The following is a 17,662-nucleotide window of genomic DNA, read 5'->3' as shown; positions in this document are numbered from 1 at the left end:
TATTTGAATTGAATCCGAGACCTCAGCTGAGGTCTCAAATTAAGGCATCTGAAAGCACACAACTTGTGCCACAAGGGTTTTTTTTTCTCCCATATTTCTCTCGCAACTTCGATGACCAACTGGGTTCAAATTTTCCCAGGTTTGTTATTTTGTGCATAAAATTATGTTTAGATACACAAAGTGCGAATATTGGTCTAACCAAGGGTGTCCAGTGCATTTAACCAGCTCACACTTTCTGCTACTTTTTTTCTATGCAGCGTATTCTGGATCTGAGTTAAAAGGAATATTCTACACACGTTTCATCAAATTGTTTAAGTCCTCATATATTTAGATTTAATACTTTTAATGCTTAAGTAGGCAGCAAATTTGGATAGTTCATTTAAGACTTGTCAATACTTTTGAAGGATCTGCATAAACTCGAAATACAAATAAGAACATGCACTATGAACAATAATCAAAATTAAAAATTAAGCTTAGAAAATACGGAATACAAAAGTAAAGAAAAAATAGCAAAAACGTAGTAGAAAAACATGACCTCCATGATGTAATTCACTTTTATTTTTTTAAACTGGGTTAAAAAAAATGTTTTTACTTTTGATGGCAATTTGCTCCATGTACGTGGGGCAGCATGTGAACAAAGAAAATGGTCTCCCCTTGAATGATTGGATATGGGCTCAATAAGGAGGCTAGAATTGTAAGACCAGTTTTTATGTAGCGCTCTTCACACCCGAAGGGCGTCTCAAAGCGCAAGATAACAATGAAAGAAAAAACACCCTTGTCACACGAAGTTGTGTGCTTTCAGATGCTTGATTTCGAGACCTCAAAACCTAATTCTGAGGTCTCAAAATCAAATTCGTGGAAAATTACTTCTTTCTCGAAAACTACATTACTTCAGAGGGAGCCGTTTCTCACAATCAGTCAGCTTTGAGATGTAACTTTTCGTGACTACAAATCATGGTGCCGATTTCACAAAGCACCTGGATTTATTAAGATGAGTTGCTCATACAGTATTGGACATCACACTTTGCTTAGCAGTTTAGAGTGATTCGCAGTTAAGATCAATCAATTAAAGATTTCAACAGAGGGCAGTTTAGATGAAAACAACGAGAGCTTTGTTTGTTTCCAACCATGAAGAGAGTGCTAAGTCTCACTTAGAAGTTTTTCTTTCCAACCATAATCGAAGAGAGTGCTAGGTCTCACTTAGAAGTTTTTTTGACTTCTCAGAAGACGCATCATGTGTTGCAATCTTCACATCCACCAATGTCTCTGAAACAACGAGAGCATGGTTTTTTTCCAACCATGAAGAGAGTGCTAGGTCTCGCTTAGGAGTCTCATTTCCAACCATGAAGAGAGTGCTAGGTCTCGCTTAGGAGTCTCCTTTCCAACCATGAAGAGAGTGCTAGGTGTCGCTTAGGAGTTTTTTTTTCCAACCATGAAGACATGAAGAGAGTGCTAGGTCTCTCTTAGAAGTTTTTCTTTCCAACCATGAACAGAGTGCTAGGTCTCACTTAGGAGTTTTTCTTTCAAACCATGAACAGAGTGCTAGGACTCGCTCAGGAGTTTTTCTTCTTTATCGGAAGACGCCCAATGTGTTGGAATCTCCACGTCCGCCACTGTCTCAGGAAGCGGCTTGTTAAGGCTCTCTGGGAGGGACAGATCTAGAATTGAACTCAGCAATGCAACGATCCCAAACGTTAGGTAGGCAACCCTGTCACCCTGTCAAGAATACAAGAGTGTGTTGACCATGGGGTTCATTTATTTAGGTCCTAGAGGTCCTAGAAGTGGAAGGCAAGGAAAGAAACCACTACGGCAACCCAGCTGCCCCATTATACACCGTCCTGAGTGCCCCACTACGCCAACCCCACTGCCCAACTACGCCAACCCCACTGCCCAACTACGCCAACCCGACTGCCCCACTACGCCAACCTGACTGCCCCACTACGCCAACCTGACTGCCCCACTACACCAACCTGACTGCCCCACTACGCCAACCCGACTGCCCCACTACGCCAACCCGACTGCCCCACTACGCCAACCCGACTGCCCCACTACGCCAACCCGACTGCCCCACTACGCCAACCTGACTGCCCCACTACGCCAACCTGACTGCCCCACTACGCCAACCCGACTGCCCCACTACACCAACCCGACAGCCCCACTACGCCAACCTGACTGCCCCACTACGCCAACCCGACTGCCCCACTACGCCAACCTGACTGCCCCACTACACCAACCTGACTGCCCCACTACCCCAACCCGACTGCCCCACTACGCCAACCTGAATGCCCCACTACACCAACCCGACTGCCCCACTACGCCAACCTGACTGCCCCACTACACCAACCCGACTGCCCCACTACGCCAACCCGACTGCCCCACTACACCAACCCGACAGCCCCACTACGCCAACCTGAATGCCCCACTACACCAACCCGACTCCCCCAATACACCAACCTGACTGCCCCAATACACCAACCCGACTGCCCCACTATGCCAACCCGACTGCCCCACTACACCAACCTGAATGCCCCACTACACCAACCCGACTCCCCCAATACACCAACCTGACTGCCCCAATACACCAACCCGACTGCCCCACTATGCCAACCCGACTGCCCCACTACACAAACCTGACTGCCCCACTACGCCAACCCGACTGCCCCACTACACCAACCTAACAGCCCCACTACGCCAACCCAACCTTTTTTCTACAAACTCACAAGTGCCCCTCTTGATGACAACATGATGGTCTTTAGAAAAACTCTTCACCAAACTTTATGCCATAGCAGGAGCTAATAGACCCTATCAAATAACCCCTTTTCGTTGCTATGAAAGTGGCCATAATGTACTTAGGGCAAGCCGTATGTGCGTCTAAACGCGTACATCAATGAAGCACGCAGCTTGCAGCATTCCTGGTTTCTACGGCACACGCACACACACCCGCTCACAGACGCCATGTTTTGGGACAGGTTTAATGGTACGTCAATATTCAATACGATCTACAGTGGGTTAAGTTCTTTCGTGAGTGAATTCTACTTGGTGAAAGTACATATAATCTCACATTGTGTTTACTGCAAAACTGTACAAATAATATAAGAGTTTTTAAAATTTACTTACAAATGGTGGAAGCATCGGAGCTATGATCCCACCAACACGAGCAGACATGGAGCATACACCCATTCCCGTATTCCTTAAAAGAATACAATTATCAAGATTTATTCTTTGATTTCTAACCCTCCTACTGTCCGACCATATACCATCATACATTGAATCCATTGAATAAGGGAATAAAAGGGTAGCGGAGAGTTCTTAAACGGCTCTTTAAGAACGAATCACTACTCTTTTATTCCCATTCATAAATGCCCTTTTGTCAAAAGGCAATACAGCTTCACAATTCTGGACAATCTACCACCATTAGGAATAGCGAAAACTGCCTGGGGCATTTATTTATGAATGATGGATAAACTATGCTTATCTGCAATTTGACATACATGTATTGTGGTGAATGCATGTACAGTACAGTACACACATAACACAGTTAGTTCTGTCTAGTTCAAGTATACAATACAGTATCAAAGTCTTTTATTGACCCCTTGCACGCGCGTCACACGCGGCGACTGGTGCCACGCTCACCATGTTGGTGGGCAAGTTAGGTTTACGTGTATTAACGCCCCGTCGTCTAAAATGCGCACTTCACTGCATAACGCAAAGCATACTCTATGCATAGAGATATATATGAAAACGCACAGTGAAATTGCCCACCAGTATGGCGCATTCAAGATTTTTCTGATCATGACGTCAGGTGAAATGGGTCAATAGTGCATGTACACCAAAAAGGTACTCAAGGCGCTTAGTATACACATTTTTTCGTAGAAATATAGGTTATTAAAGTAATGCATTATGAGACCTAACTATGTAGCACTTTACAAAGGTTTACAGGGTGCATTCAGCAGCCATGGCCAGGAACACAGGGCGAACCCCTTCTCTTTTCGATAAGTGCACTGGCAGACTGGGTTCTTTTTTACATGCATTACACAACACACATTGTAGTTTATTTGTTGATATTTTAAATGAAAAACATTGCATCCCCTTTCAAGTGATCCTCCCCTGCTGCCTCTTTCCCAGGTTGTAATGTAAACTTGGGTGTAATCCCTGGCTATGTGCGACAGACAGACAGTTACAGAATATTAATTTTATTTTTTTTACCCATACACCGATGTGTGTTTAGCACTGTATACTCAGTACTTTCCCCGAGTCCTGTGAAAAAATATCACAGGCATGTTACTCGGGTGGGATTCGAACCCACGACCCTTGCAATTCTAGAGCAGTGTCTTACCAACTAGACTACCGAAGTTGCCCAGTAGCTAGAGGCAGTTCGAATCCGATGTTCAGTTACAGGTTGAAAACTTCTGACTGAAAGCCCCCCCACCCAAAAAAACAATGAACGCCAACAAACGCAAAGCGTTGGCATGTTAAAGTAACACATTGCCTTGGATCAGTCAAGTTGGTCCATGAGAAGCGTTTGAAACGGTTTGCTATTAAATCAATATGGTTAGAAAGATGATGTAAAAGTAGAATATAATGATCCACACAACTGCCTCAAAATTGCATGGTTTTCCTTAAACATCGTGAACTAATACCGTGTTAAATTCGTAAAATAAAAGGAAAACCACGCAATTTTGAGGCATGTTTGTTTGAATCATTATATTCTACCTTTAGAAACATCTTTCTAACCATATTGACTTCATAGCAAATGGTTTCAAATGCTTTTCATGGACCAACTCGACCGATCCAAGGCAACGTGTCCCTTTAATCCGGAAGTCCCAGGCTCAAGTCCCCCTCTAGTCAACTTCTCCTTGTTCAAAACTAAAATTGACGATTAAACAAACCCAGTCAGTTTCCCTTGTGATTTATATCTTGATGTTTAAGATTCTTACCTTAGTACTGTAGGTAAAAGCTCACTAGAGAAGAGATACAAGGTGTTAAAAGACACAGAGATACCCATTTTGCCGATAAGAGCCAGGCACGTCTGTGCTGATGACATTGCACCATCTGCAAAATAGAAGATAAATTACAAAAACATAAGGCACCTTAAAGGGACACATTACCTTGGATTGGATGAGTTGGTCGATGAAAAGCATCTGAAATCAGTTGTTATGAAATGCAAATGATTAGAGGGATGTTAAAAAGTAGAACATAATGATCATCACAAATATGCCTCAATATTTTTGTGTGGTTATCTTTTTACTTTGCGAACTAACAAGGTCTGCCTTTTCGTGGAGGCAACTTATCCCTTCAAACAAATTTCAATAAATCATAAATCAAATCAGAGACAAATTTAGTGAATACCATGAGAGGACTAGAAACGAGACAGGGAAAATAAGTCGTCAAGATGTTGGTTTCAGCATATGCAAATTAAATGTTGTCCATAATTGCTTCTCTTTATCTGGGAGTATAAAATGGGCCTTGACTTACATGGAGGCCAGGGAGGCCATGGTCTCTGTTGCCCATGGTCTTGGCCGTGGTGCCCCTTCAAATGTTTCCCATAGTTTTAAGACTTTGCAAAATGAAAATGGCATCAATTGCCCTCTCAATATTATATTACTGGGTGAGGAGAATCAATTATGGTCAGTAAGCAAAAATCAAACTACATGTATGTTCACCCAAAATACAGTCTTTAAAGGATTTGGGTACTTTTTGTAATACAAAACACAATGTCCACAGGTTTACATTAAACTTACTCCGTTTGAAGATAATGATAGTAGAAAGCGTACCTTAAAATATTAGTTGCTGAGAAATGAGCAAAACAGCGTCATGAAAATACGTTTTTACATGCTAAAATAAGTTTTGTCTCGTGATCACTGAGACGAAAATTATTGTCATGACATTGTTTTACTCATATCTCAAAAACTACAGCACTTCAGTAAGTAATATTTTCAGGGAAGCTTTCTACCAGCATTCATTAAATGCTGTAAGTTTAGTGTAAATCTGTGGACATTGTGTTTTTTGTCTTACAAAAAGTACATAGACCCTTTAAAGGCACTAGACACTATTGGTAATTACTCAAAATAATTGTTGGCATAAAAAAAAATACTTGGTAATGAGCAATGGAAAGCTGTTGATAGCATAAAACATTGTGAGAAGTGGCTCCCTCTGAAGCGCTGTAGTTTTGTACCAAAGAGGTAATACCTCACTCAAATATTAAAATACTTCAGGCCTGAAGCCTTTTTTAAGCATCTGAAAGCACACAGACTTGTGCAACAAGGGTGTTTATTCTTATCCTCTTGCAACTTCAGTGACCAATTGAGCCCAAATTTTCACAGGATCGATATTTAATGCTTTATGTTGGGATACACCAAGTGAGAAAACTGGTCTTTGACTAACTGTGTCCAGTGCCTTTAAGCCAACTTGTGAATGTCTTTGTGAAACTGAACAAGTTCAGAAAATCTCTACAATAAAATTGATCACAAACATTCAGTACCCCTCCTAGTCGTAAACACGGTGTCACAATTAACCAACCCAAAAAATCCACACCTACCTGGTGATTTTGGAAAAGCCACAACACCCAAGCAGGATACACTGGCGATGAAAAGGGAACCTGCCATGGTTGGTCGACGCCCCAATCTGAAAAGAGAACAAGTCCAGTATGTTCATTAAAATGTTCATATTGTGGTTTATATTGATATCTGAAACAAAAAGTCGCATCCCCTTAAGGTGATCCCCTAGCTGCCGCTTCCCAGGTGGTATCGTAATTTGGGTGTGATCCCTGGCTACACGGCAGTTAACGGTTGTATGGCTTCTGACTGGCACCCCCGAACAAAGATATTGACAAAATAGGGACACCGCCAATATAGGGCTAGATAGCTCAGTTGGTAGAGCGCCGGCACGTTAATCTGGAGGTCGTTGGTTCGAATCCCACTCTAGTCAATTCTTTGTTCAACCCCAAAAATCATTTACAAATTTACCCAGTCAGTTTCCCTTGTGGTTTATATTGATATCTGAAACAAAAAGTCGCATCCCCTTAAGGTGATCCCCTAGCTGCCGCTTCCCAGGTTGTATCGTAATTTGGGTGTGATCCCTGGCTACACGGCAGTTAACGGTTGTATGGCTTCTGACTGGCACCCCCAAACAAAGATATTGACAAAATAGGGACACCGCCAATGTAGGGCTAGATAGCTCAGTTGGTAGAGCGCCGGCACGTTAATCCGGAGGTCGTTGGTTTGAATCCCACTCTAGTCAATTCTTTGTTCAACCCCAAAAATTAAAAAAACATTTGTAACATTGTCATGGCCTAGCGGTTAAGAGAACCGGATTCAAACGTTTTATATCAGCAACGTGTTTATATTATCATCAAACCTTACTTGGTAACGAGTAATGGGGAGAGGTTGATTGTGTAAAACATTGTGAGAAACGGCTCCCTCTGAAGTGGTAGTTTTAGAGAAAGAAGTAATTTTCCACGAATTTGATTTCAAGACCTCAGAATTAAATGTTGAGGTTTCGAAATCAAGCATCTGAAAGCACAACTTCGAGTGAGAAAAGTGTTTTTTCTTTCATAGTTATCTCCCAACTTCGACAACCAATTTAGGTCAAATTTACACAGGTTTGTTATTTTATGCATATATGTTGAAATACACCAAGTGAGAAGACTGGTCTTTGACAATTACCAAAAGTGTCCATTGTCTTTTATTAAGTAGGAGGAATATCATATTTAAAGATCTATTCCGATAGCCTTCAAGAAAGGTAGCCAGACTAAGTCTACCAACAAAACAGATCAAAACCTGCTCCTGGAATCAAGACTTCTCCCAGGATCTAACACTGCATCCCTATCATAGAGTTATATATAAGAACTAGAGGACGCACTGGCCTATATACGCGACCCGGCATGCGCGCAGGCGGCCATTTTCTAAGTTGACAAAACAGGCATCGCACAGCGTGTGTTGTGTGGCCATTTTGTAAGTTGACAAAACAGCATCGCGTCAGCATTCAATAAACACAAACTCCAACGTGTACTTCATATTCAACGCAGGTACATACGTACTGCGCGTGTCTCCTTGCGGTCCTGTCGTGTTTGTGCGAGAAGCATCACCAGTGCGCCCTCTAGTTCTTATATATAACTCTATGATCCCATACTCTACACACTGGTAACCGTTGTGACTTACCTATTTAATGAGCAGACACTAAGGAGGCTAGCTGGTACTTCAACGAGTCCTGAGAGGGCCAGGTTAATGTACATGTTCCCACCCAAGCCACTAGCACCAAAGGTAAGACCATAGTATGTCAGACAGCAAGTAAACCTGATTTGAAAAAAATACACACAATTTTAAATAGGCGCTTTATATGGTTGTTTTTAATCGCACATTCAGTATTTTCCTGCAAGATATGTGGGACTATGTTTGAATAATGAGACCTACTCCTATTACAATGCACTAAGTAATGATTTACAAGGTGCTGTGGCGCAATACTGCCATTCAAAGACACTGTCACAACTGTGATTCGAACCCACACTCTGCTGATCAGAAAACACCAGAGATTGAGTCCGATGCTCTTATCTGCTTGGCCCCTACCATGACTAAACACCATCAAAAAGGAGACACTTTAAGATAAGGGCAAGCAAAGTTTTAGTTGTAAAAGAAGGGTCAAAGATTGATAAATACTCAAAAAATTAATGACCTCAAAAATACGGAATTTGGAAGACTTATCAGTTCTGAAAAGAACTGCTTTTTAATTACTACCAGGACCTAAAGTAGAAAATCAGTCGGGACTGCTACTTTAGCTTTGGTGGATCGATGGGAGTCCGATGCTCTTAATCGCTAGGCCACGCCAAGCCACATTGGAAGAAAATGTAAGAAAAACAAGTCAGGCTACCCCAACAACCAATCAAAGTGATGCATTCTTACCATGTGATCATGAGGATCATCATCCTCATCCTCATTATCGGTGTGCGGAACAGGTCCAAGGTACCATGAGACGCCTTCACTTTGGTCTCATTGATCCGGCTGTTCAGAGAGAGCATGGAGCGGGTGACTTTCAGACCGTTTGTCCTACCCATCTTATACAGGATATCTTCTGCTTTATCACTCTGGCCTTTAGAGGCCAGCCAAAGAGCCGATTCTGGTACTACCCTGGAAAACAAAACATTCAGGAAACATTTTATCATTAAAGGCACTGGACACTATTGGTAATTACTCATAATAATTGTTAGCATAAAAACTCTTAACTTGGTAACAAGCAATGGAGAGCTGTTGATAGTTTAAAACATTGTGAGAAACGGCTCCCTCTGAAGTAACATAATTTTGAGAAAGAAGTAATTTCTCACTAAAATATTTGATTTGAATTCAAGACCTCAGATGAGGTCCCGAATTCATGCCTCTGAAAGCACACAACTTGTGCGACAAGGGTGTTTTTCCTCCATTATTCTCTCGCAACTTCGACAACCAATTGAGTTCAAATTTTCAAAGGTTTGTTACTTTATGCATAAAAGGCACTGGACACTATTGGTACAAGACTTACTTGGTAACGAGCAATGGAGAGCTGTTGATAGTATAAAACATTGTGAAAAACGGCTCCCTCTGAAGTAAAGAAGTTTTTGAGGAAGAAGTAATTTCTCACTAAAATATTTGATTTGAATTCAAGACCTCAGATGAGGTCCCGAATTCATGCCTCTGAAAGCACACAACTTGTGCGACAAGGGTGTTTTTCCTCCATTATTCTCTCGCAACTTCGACAACCAATTGAGTTCAAATTTTCAAAGGTTTGTTATTTTATGCATAAAAGGCACTGGACACTATTGGTACAAGACTTACTTGGTAACGAGCAATGGAGAGCTGTTGATAGTATAAAACATTGTGAAAAATGGCTCCCTCTGAAGTAAAGAAGTTTTTGAGGAAGAAGTAATTTCTCACTAAAATATTTTAATTGAATTTGACCTCAGCTGAGGTCTCAAATTCAAGCATCTGAAAGCACACAACCTGTGCAACAAGGGTGTTTTTGCTTACAATATTTTCACGCAACTTTGATGACCAATTGAGTTCAAATTTTCACAGGTTTGTTATTTTATGCATTGAGATACACCAAGAGAGAAGACTGGTCTTTGACAAATACCAATAGTGTCCAGTGCCTTTAAGGCACACATTCAAAGTTGTGTCTGGCTAATTCATGGCGAGGCGGAGCTTAATGGAACATTCATGGGGGGCGAGGTACTGCCAAATGTAAACAAATGTTACTTACAACGGAACTAAAACTAAAATCACCATGGGAATGCAGGTAACTATGGTTAAATGTCTCCAATCCCGAATAAAGTAAGCCATCAATGCATAAATCTGTCAACATAAATCCCAAAACAGAAATTAAAACTTATACAGACAGACTTAAGAAAATCAAAAAGGGAATGCATACATTTTTTTAAATCTGTGTAGACTTATTCCTAAATAACTGTGCAAGTCTTGAGCACATTTAAAAAAATGAGATATCTCCAACGAAGATCATTTTTTTTCTACGAAATCAAATCTTCTCTTAATATTATTACAATGTTCTTGAAAATACAAATCCCCAAAGCAATTTGTTATCAGTACTATTTCAATTTCTATAAAACACAAATAATTTGTAACCAAGTTTTACCTTCGGACGCGGCTGCTTACTTTTTAGAAGCCCGGGTTTGCCAATCACACCTTAATCTGTGCGATCATTACATAGGTTTAATGATAAAATGAACGCCCGTAGGGAAACATTCTTGAAGGCACTGCCAGACATTAATGGAAATTCCTCAAAATAATTACTAGCATTAAACCTTACTTGGTAACGAGTAATGGAGAGCTGTTGATAGTATAAAACATTGTGAGATACAGCTCCTCTTGAAGTAACATGTTTTTTGGGAAAGAAGTAGTTTCTCACTAAAATATTTGAATTTGATTTCGAGACCTCAGAATTTGATGTTGAGGTCCGGCAATCAAGCATCTGAAAGCACACAACTTGTGCAACGAGGGCGTTTTTTCTTCCATTATTCTCTCGCAACTTCGAGGACCAATTGAGCTCAAATTTGTACAGGTTTGTTATTTATGCACATGTTGAGATACACCAAGTGAGAAGACTGGTTATAGACAGTTAACAATGGTGTTCAGTGTCTTTAAATGTTACCAAAAAATGGAGGCCGTGTTGTAACAATAATATAATTTGCAAGGCCATCAACTATGACAATTAACTGAAGTATTTGAAGAAACAGAATTGTTAATACAACTCAATAATGGTTGGAAACAACTTGGTCCAGAAAATTTAAATATATATGTGAGATGGGAAGTTACACAGTCTATTTGGAATTTATCAGTATATGTTTCCTCTTAACCCTTCGGTGCACAAGGCGGTCGCTAGCCACCACCAAAAACATGCAAATTGGACTTTGATAAACGGTCATAACTTAAAAACTACAACACCTCTGTTGGTTGTTTAGCGATTATTGAGCTTTCGTTTGATTTTATGTTCTCTGAGAAAAACATGGTTTTGTTTGGTTTTTTCTGGGGGGGGGGGGGGGGGTGGGGGGGGGGGGGGGAGTTACATTAATCTGTGCATCAAAGGGTTAAAGCATTGCAGGTGAGAATGTCCAGTGCTGATTTGCAAAAAACTATTCATCAAGTCAACTTTCAGATCAAATTTCTGCACTAGGGTGACAGTAAAGAGAATTCACAGATCTTACCGCAATGCCAAATGCAAATGAGCAGTGGAAGATCGCCCCAATTAGGGCGCGCATCTTTGGAAGTAGCGCCTCCAACATCCATACATGCCCTGCCAGTCCACCGCCGCCACAAAAGAACCCAAGTACAAACCTAACGAGTAACACAAAGGAAAGTACTGAAACAAAATTTTCAAATTTCTAGGTCCGAAACACACCGGATAAAGGACCAAATTATTAGTTAATCCCAGAAAACATGTGCACCGGCATTTTTTACGAACACACAAACAGAAGTCGTAAAAACCTGGTTTTGTATCCAGAATTGTTTTTATCCATTTTGTTTTCCAGAGTAGGGAGTGGGGGGGGGGGGGGGCTGTGAGGACAAAAGTGGGTGAAAAATTTAACACGCTTGGACATTCCATTGTGTAGCATGCACATTCACCATACTACCCTTCATTTTCCACCAAAGATAGAGGGATAAAAGGTACTGGAAATCATGCTCTAAATCTCCCTCTTTTCTGTTTATTGTGTTATGCCTAATTCCAGACCTTCATTCTTTTATTGTACAAACGAGGATTCAGAGAGATTGTTCTATTTACCGCTTATTTGTTTCCATCCATTCATAAAAAGCATTTGCAGGGTGGAATTCATCTGAAATAACTGTCTTCACTTGATTTAGTCATGTCATTGTGACAGTGACATTCTTAAAGGGACGCTACAGAATTGTTAAGAAACAAAAATCGTGAAGATCACAGATTAACATAAAACTTAAACAGTCTAATGGAGATGATAGTAGAAAACATCCCTTGAAATATTTCTGTCTGAAATTTCATATTTGATGAGAAATAAATAATCTAATTTCGCGTTTGGAATTTAACGCTCAGTGAGCGTTTTCTTCATTTTTGTTTTGGCATCGATGCAATGCAAAATTTATAACCCATTTTTCACTTTTCTCTCGTGACCCAGATGGCCGACGATCTCTAACTTACACAGGTTTGTCAGTTTATGTATATGGTGGATTACATAAAGTGCTTACACTGCCAGCAACTTTTTTGCTAGCAAAACCAATTCTCTAATGTTCCTCTAAAAACAAACTATCGCCGGGTTTGGGAGAATTTCAGAAATTAGGTAAAATTGTTAAACTTAAGACATCATCTTACCTTGTTGCCGAGTATTGGTACAAGTTTTGAGTAAAAGCAGATAAAGCTTGAGCTACAACGACACAAAACATACTCCATGCATACGTCTTAAGGCGGCCACACTTGTCAGCCGTGCGACCTAGAACTACAACCCCTGCAAGGAAGCCTAACATCACCAGGGACTGTGCATAGCCCACATCTCGTTTTTTCTCACAGACGAGATCCCACTGGTGAAAAGAAATTGAAAAACAATCATACATGGTGGATTAAGAGGTTCGTTTTTTGCAGCTACAGTGCGATAGAATGGGAAACTTTAGACTATCTGCCAATCACCAAGAGAGGGCGCTCTTCACCAGGTAATGTCAACAACTTAGGAATAGGAGATGCAATACCTTGTGTTTTGCGTGTTTTTTATTTTGTATTTAGATTTAGCCAAACTGTATTTTGTTTTTCATAACACAATGCCAGCATAAGCCAAACTGTTCTGGAACAGGACGAGTTCCCCAAGGATAACAAGCGGTGTGCATGAGTTTTTGGGAGTGTTTCTTCTAGGGTAATTAGCAAAAATTCCAAAATGCTGATCTACCAAAAATTGAAAAGAAATCTGAAGTTTAGTTGTATGACAGTGTATCTGATTTAATTTTCAAGAGGCTGAGAGACTTCTAAATATTTTTGGAGTATTTTTGAATTGTTAGCATTTACCATTGTTTGCTATAGGAGTTGTGCACCCTTACCTGGTAGGTCTGCTGCCCTCTAGTGGCAGAGCTTTCAAAAAGTCTCCCATTGTAAAGGTGCCAGCCACATCGACTCATATTGACCCAGTGTATCTGCATACATGCATCTGCATGTGTTAGCTACTGTACAAACGCCTGGTGTGGCTATCCCATACAGATATGAACAGTTGATCAAATAATAATAATATAAACAGCTCTTTTGCGCAGTTAAAAAATGATCATTGCGCTTTACAAACAAACAAAAACCAACAATAGCAATTATAACAAACTAGAATAAATAGGTTTTAAGATTGCGTTTGTAAGCATCCACTGTTGGTGAGAGAATCTTATGGTCTGGGGTAAACTGGTTCCAGAGACTTGGCGCGGACATACTGATCTTTGGGATGGTAAGACGAGTAATATCCCAGTTCGATCTTAGGCCTTCACTTGATGGTATATGGGTGGCAATGCAATCTGTCAGATAGACCAGCGACTGATCATTTAGAGCTTTGTAAATGTTGAGTAGTGTTTAAAACTTGAATCTTGGACAAAATGATGACGTGGAACCTGGAATACAATGCGGGCTGCCCGGTTTGTAGGTGCTGCAGACGAGCCACAAATGTGTTTGATTTTTCCACGAGGGAGGAAAAGGGAGGGCCCTAAAAAAAACTTGTCACGTGGCACGGGAGTAAACCAGGGCACAACTCGCCTCACATTTGGCCCTGCTGGCCGAATCAAACCAGGGGCCCCAGTGGTGCGAGGCGAGTGCTTTACACACTAGTAACCCACACCGCCTTAATGTTAGCAACAAAACTCACCTCTGAGACAATGGATGTAAACTCTGTACCGTAAACAAAATTCTGGCAGGGTGGTTCAAGGTCACACGCATTGACTTCATGAGCGTGACCTTGACAACGATAGTTTGGTTCTTTCCCAACAAAGACCAACGTCATGATGAAAGGTCCTTGAAATATTCCAAGAGCAAACAGGAGGAGCATGTGTAACCTCTGGATGTAACCCAAACCACCGACCCTCTCCAAGGCATCATCAAAGTCTATCCCCATGGTAAAAACAACAGGTCACTGGGTTGACCTCCAATTGACCTTTGACCTTGAAGACTAAGAAGAGCCTCCTCGTCTTGCTTCAATGTACGGAGACACGACCTGTCAACAACGAATAAAAGTTAAAGAGAATTTCATTGACAAAGTTTGGGTATAATTAATAAATGTTGATTATCAGTTCATTGATGCAAGGCAGTCGTAACCAGAGCCCGAGTTGAAATTTCTTCCTTGATAAAAACAGGATTACCAACCAAATTTCCACGTGATTTTTCAGGATGAGCAAACAACAGCTGAATACCAGTAACAGCAATATGCAACAAATATAAATTTGGTTATTATCCTGGGGTTTTTTTCAAGGAAGAATTTTCATGCTAAGCAAATGATCGTGCTTAGCAGCTCTGTGAAAGTGGGCCCTGTAACCGCACTTACAACAGCGCTCAAGTGTAACTATTCTTCCAGGTCTAGTAGTAGGTCTACACTGTACATGCATGCTACATGTATTGTAACCGGACAATTAAACATTTTTGTTTTAAATTATAACGCGCATCATGTCTCTCAAGGATGGCACGTCTGCCGGTGCAAACAAAACAAGAACTATGCTACACTGTACGAGATTGTTCTAACACACAAAGACAACACAAAGGTCAAAAGCTATTATTCCGAAATAGATTTCCGAAATAAGTTTTAAAGGAACACGTTGCCTTGGATCGGTCGAGTTGGTCTTTGAAAATCGTTTGTAACTGTTTGTTATAAAATGCGTATGATTAGAAACATATTTTAAAAGAGGAATTAAATGATCCACACAAGTATCACTCAAAATTGTGTGGTTTTCCTTCTACCTCGTCGACAAACATGGTCGGCCATTTATGGGAGTCAAATTTGTGACTCCCATAAATGTCCTACCGCGTTAGATTGCAAAGTAAAAGGAAAACCACACAATTTTGAGGCGTATTTGTGTGGGTCATTGTATTCTACTTTTAAAACATCTTTCTAACCATGCATTTTATAACAAAACAGTTACAAACGCTTTAAAGACCAACTCGACCGATCCAAGGCAACGTGTTTCTTAAAGTTACCATACAAATATATAAGTAAATAACTAAAGTGTTTCTAACTTATTGCATCAAAGTTGTAAATTTTGATCTTTGGTGCATAAAAACTTATATATTTTTACTTTAACCGAGTACTTTTTGTACTTAATAGACAAAACACAATGTTCACGGATTTACTTTAAACTTACATGGTTTAAAGATATGATGGTAGAAAGCTTCCCTTAATGGCAGTGGACACTATCGGTAATTACTCAAAATAATTATTAGCATAAAACCTTTCTTGGTGACGAGTAATGGGGAAAGGTTAATGGTATAAAACATTGTGAGAAACGGCTCCCTCTGAAGTGACGTAGTTTTTGAGAAAGTAATTTTCCATGAATTTGATTTCGAGACCTCAGATTTAGAACTTGAGGTCTCGAAATCAACCATCTAAACGCACACAACTTTGTGTGACAAGGGTGTTTTTTTCTTTCATTATTATCTCGCAAGTTCTATGACCGATTGAGCTCAAATGTTCACAGGTTTTTTTTTTATGCATATGTTGAGATACAGCAAAAGGCTAGTCTTTGACAATTTTTAATAGTGTCCACTGCCTTTGAGGTGCAAACACGTCTCAAAACTATAATATGTTTAATATGTTTTGTTACAAATTACATGTACGTTGGTTTACTCAGCAGGATCCACGCAACGCCTATACCTTTGTATGGGTTCAACAGCGCCCTCTCTTGATATTTTGCTATTAGCGATAAACCTTATGGTGAGACGAAAATTAGTTTAGCATGTAAAACGTGTTTTTGTGACAGTGTTTTATGTTTTACTCATTTCTCAAAAACTACACCAAACCTCAGCAAGTAACATTTTTACATTTTTAGGGAAGCCTTCAACAATCTATTATCATTATCTTCAAACTGTGTAACTGAATGGTTTAATGTTAGACCTAGTGACTGGGGCGTTAGATTCTTCAAAATTTCGAAAAAAGTAATCAAGCGCCCCAGTCACTGGGTCGGAAAAGTTTCCGTATGGCGCCACCACTTTTTCATTCGATATGAAATAATATAGTATCTAATTTACCTCAATGAGATATCCTTTTTTGTAAAAATTAGTGAAAAAGTGGTGGCGCCATACGGAATGTTATCCACTGGGTCTAGTTTAATGTAAATCTGTGGACACAGTGAAATGTTTATCAAAATGCTTGAGGAAAACTTTCTAAATCCTGCCACAATTTTTTCACTCATTTTTACAAAAAGGAATAGAGTTTAAACCATCTTTTCCGAACCACCCCATCTCATCTCATTCAGAGATAGTCATATGGTACTTCTAGAAACTATAAGTTTAGTCATAATAAATATGGGATGGGAGTACCGCAAACCTTTCAATATCGTATTTCCACCATCTAGTTGCGATAACGTAACCCTCCTGCCGACGGCGTAGCTACGCCGTCGACGTAACCCTCCTGCAGGAGGGTTACGTTATCGCAACTATTCCACCACCATGCAAATTTCAAATCCTACTTACCAAGAAATATCTCATTATATTATAGCAAATTAATCAGAAACTAATTGATTTTTTGTTTCTTAACGAACGAAAAAGTGGTGGCAGGATTCGAAAAGTTTTCTACCCTCAAATTTACTTACTTTGAAAACGAATGCAGGTAGTCACAAGAAGTACCTGGCACTCGATTAGCATGGCTATAACCACCCACCCACCTGCCAGCTGCTGCCCTGTGCTAATTATAGTTTAGGTAGGGTGTCGGATCATAACTAAAACGGTAAACAACAATCACAAAACATACCGCATCTCTGGCAGAAAAAAAAGAACACGCGACCAGTGTGTTTAAACTTAAATCAGTCGTGCCATTACTCTTTTATCAATTTATTATCTTCCATTCTAACTAAGTTATATAAAAAGCTCTGTCATTAGCTTGCAATGATACACATTACCATCCTTTTCCGTCTTACTCGCCTTTTCATGTCTTCTTGTATTCATTTTTACTTTAAATGTCGCTGATTGTCATAGTGGCCTGTATCATAATAAC

General features: G+C 40.2%; 1 protein-coding gene across 1 annotated transcript; it reads right to left on the bottom strand.

Moving 5' to 3' along the window:
- Positions 1–846: 846 nt before the first annotated feature.
- Positions 847–17,444, bottom strand: LOC117298533 (solute carrier family 22 member 15-like). The gene is made up of 11 exons (XM_033781838.1): positions 17,262–17,444; positions 14,333–14,677; positions 12,823–13,028; positions 11,687–11,816; positions 10,228–10,319; positions 8,898–9,122; positions 8,160–8,294; positions 6,539–6,624; positions 4,938–5,052; positions 3,118–3,190; positions 847–1,716 (listed from the first exon to the last, which is right to left on the bottom strand). Exons 2-11 carry the CDS (start codon positions 14,576–14,578, stop codon positions 1,543–1,545), a joined length of 1,482 nt encoding a protein of 493 aa, XP_033637729.1. The 5' UTR covers positions 14,579–14,677; positions 17,262–17,444; the 3' UTR covers positions 847–1,542.
- Between the last annotated feature and the right edge of the window lie 218 nt (positions 17,445–17,662).

The sequence above is a fragment of the Asterias rubens genome, chromosome 13 (assembly GCF_902459465.1).
Source record: "Asterias rubens chromosome 13, eAstRub1.3, whole genome shotgun sequence".
Classification (NCBI taxonomy): domain Eukaryota; kingdom Metazoa; phylum Echinodermata; class Asteroidea; order Forcipulatida; family Asteriidae; genus Asterias; species Asterias rubens.
The sequence above is the reverse complement of the archived record's forward strand: the minus strand, read 5'-3'. Positions and strand labels throughout refer to the sequence as shown.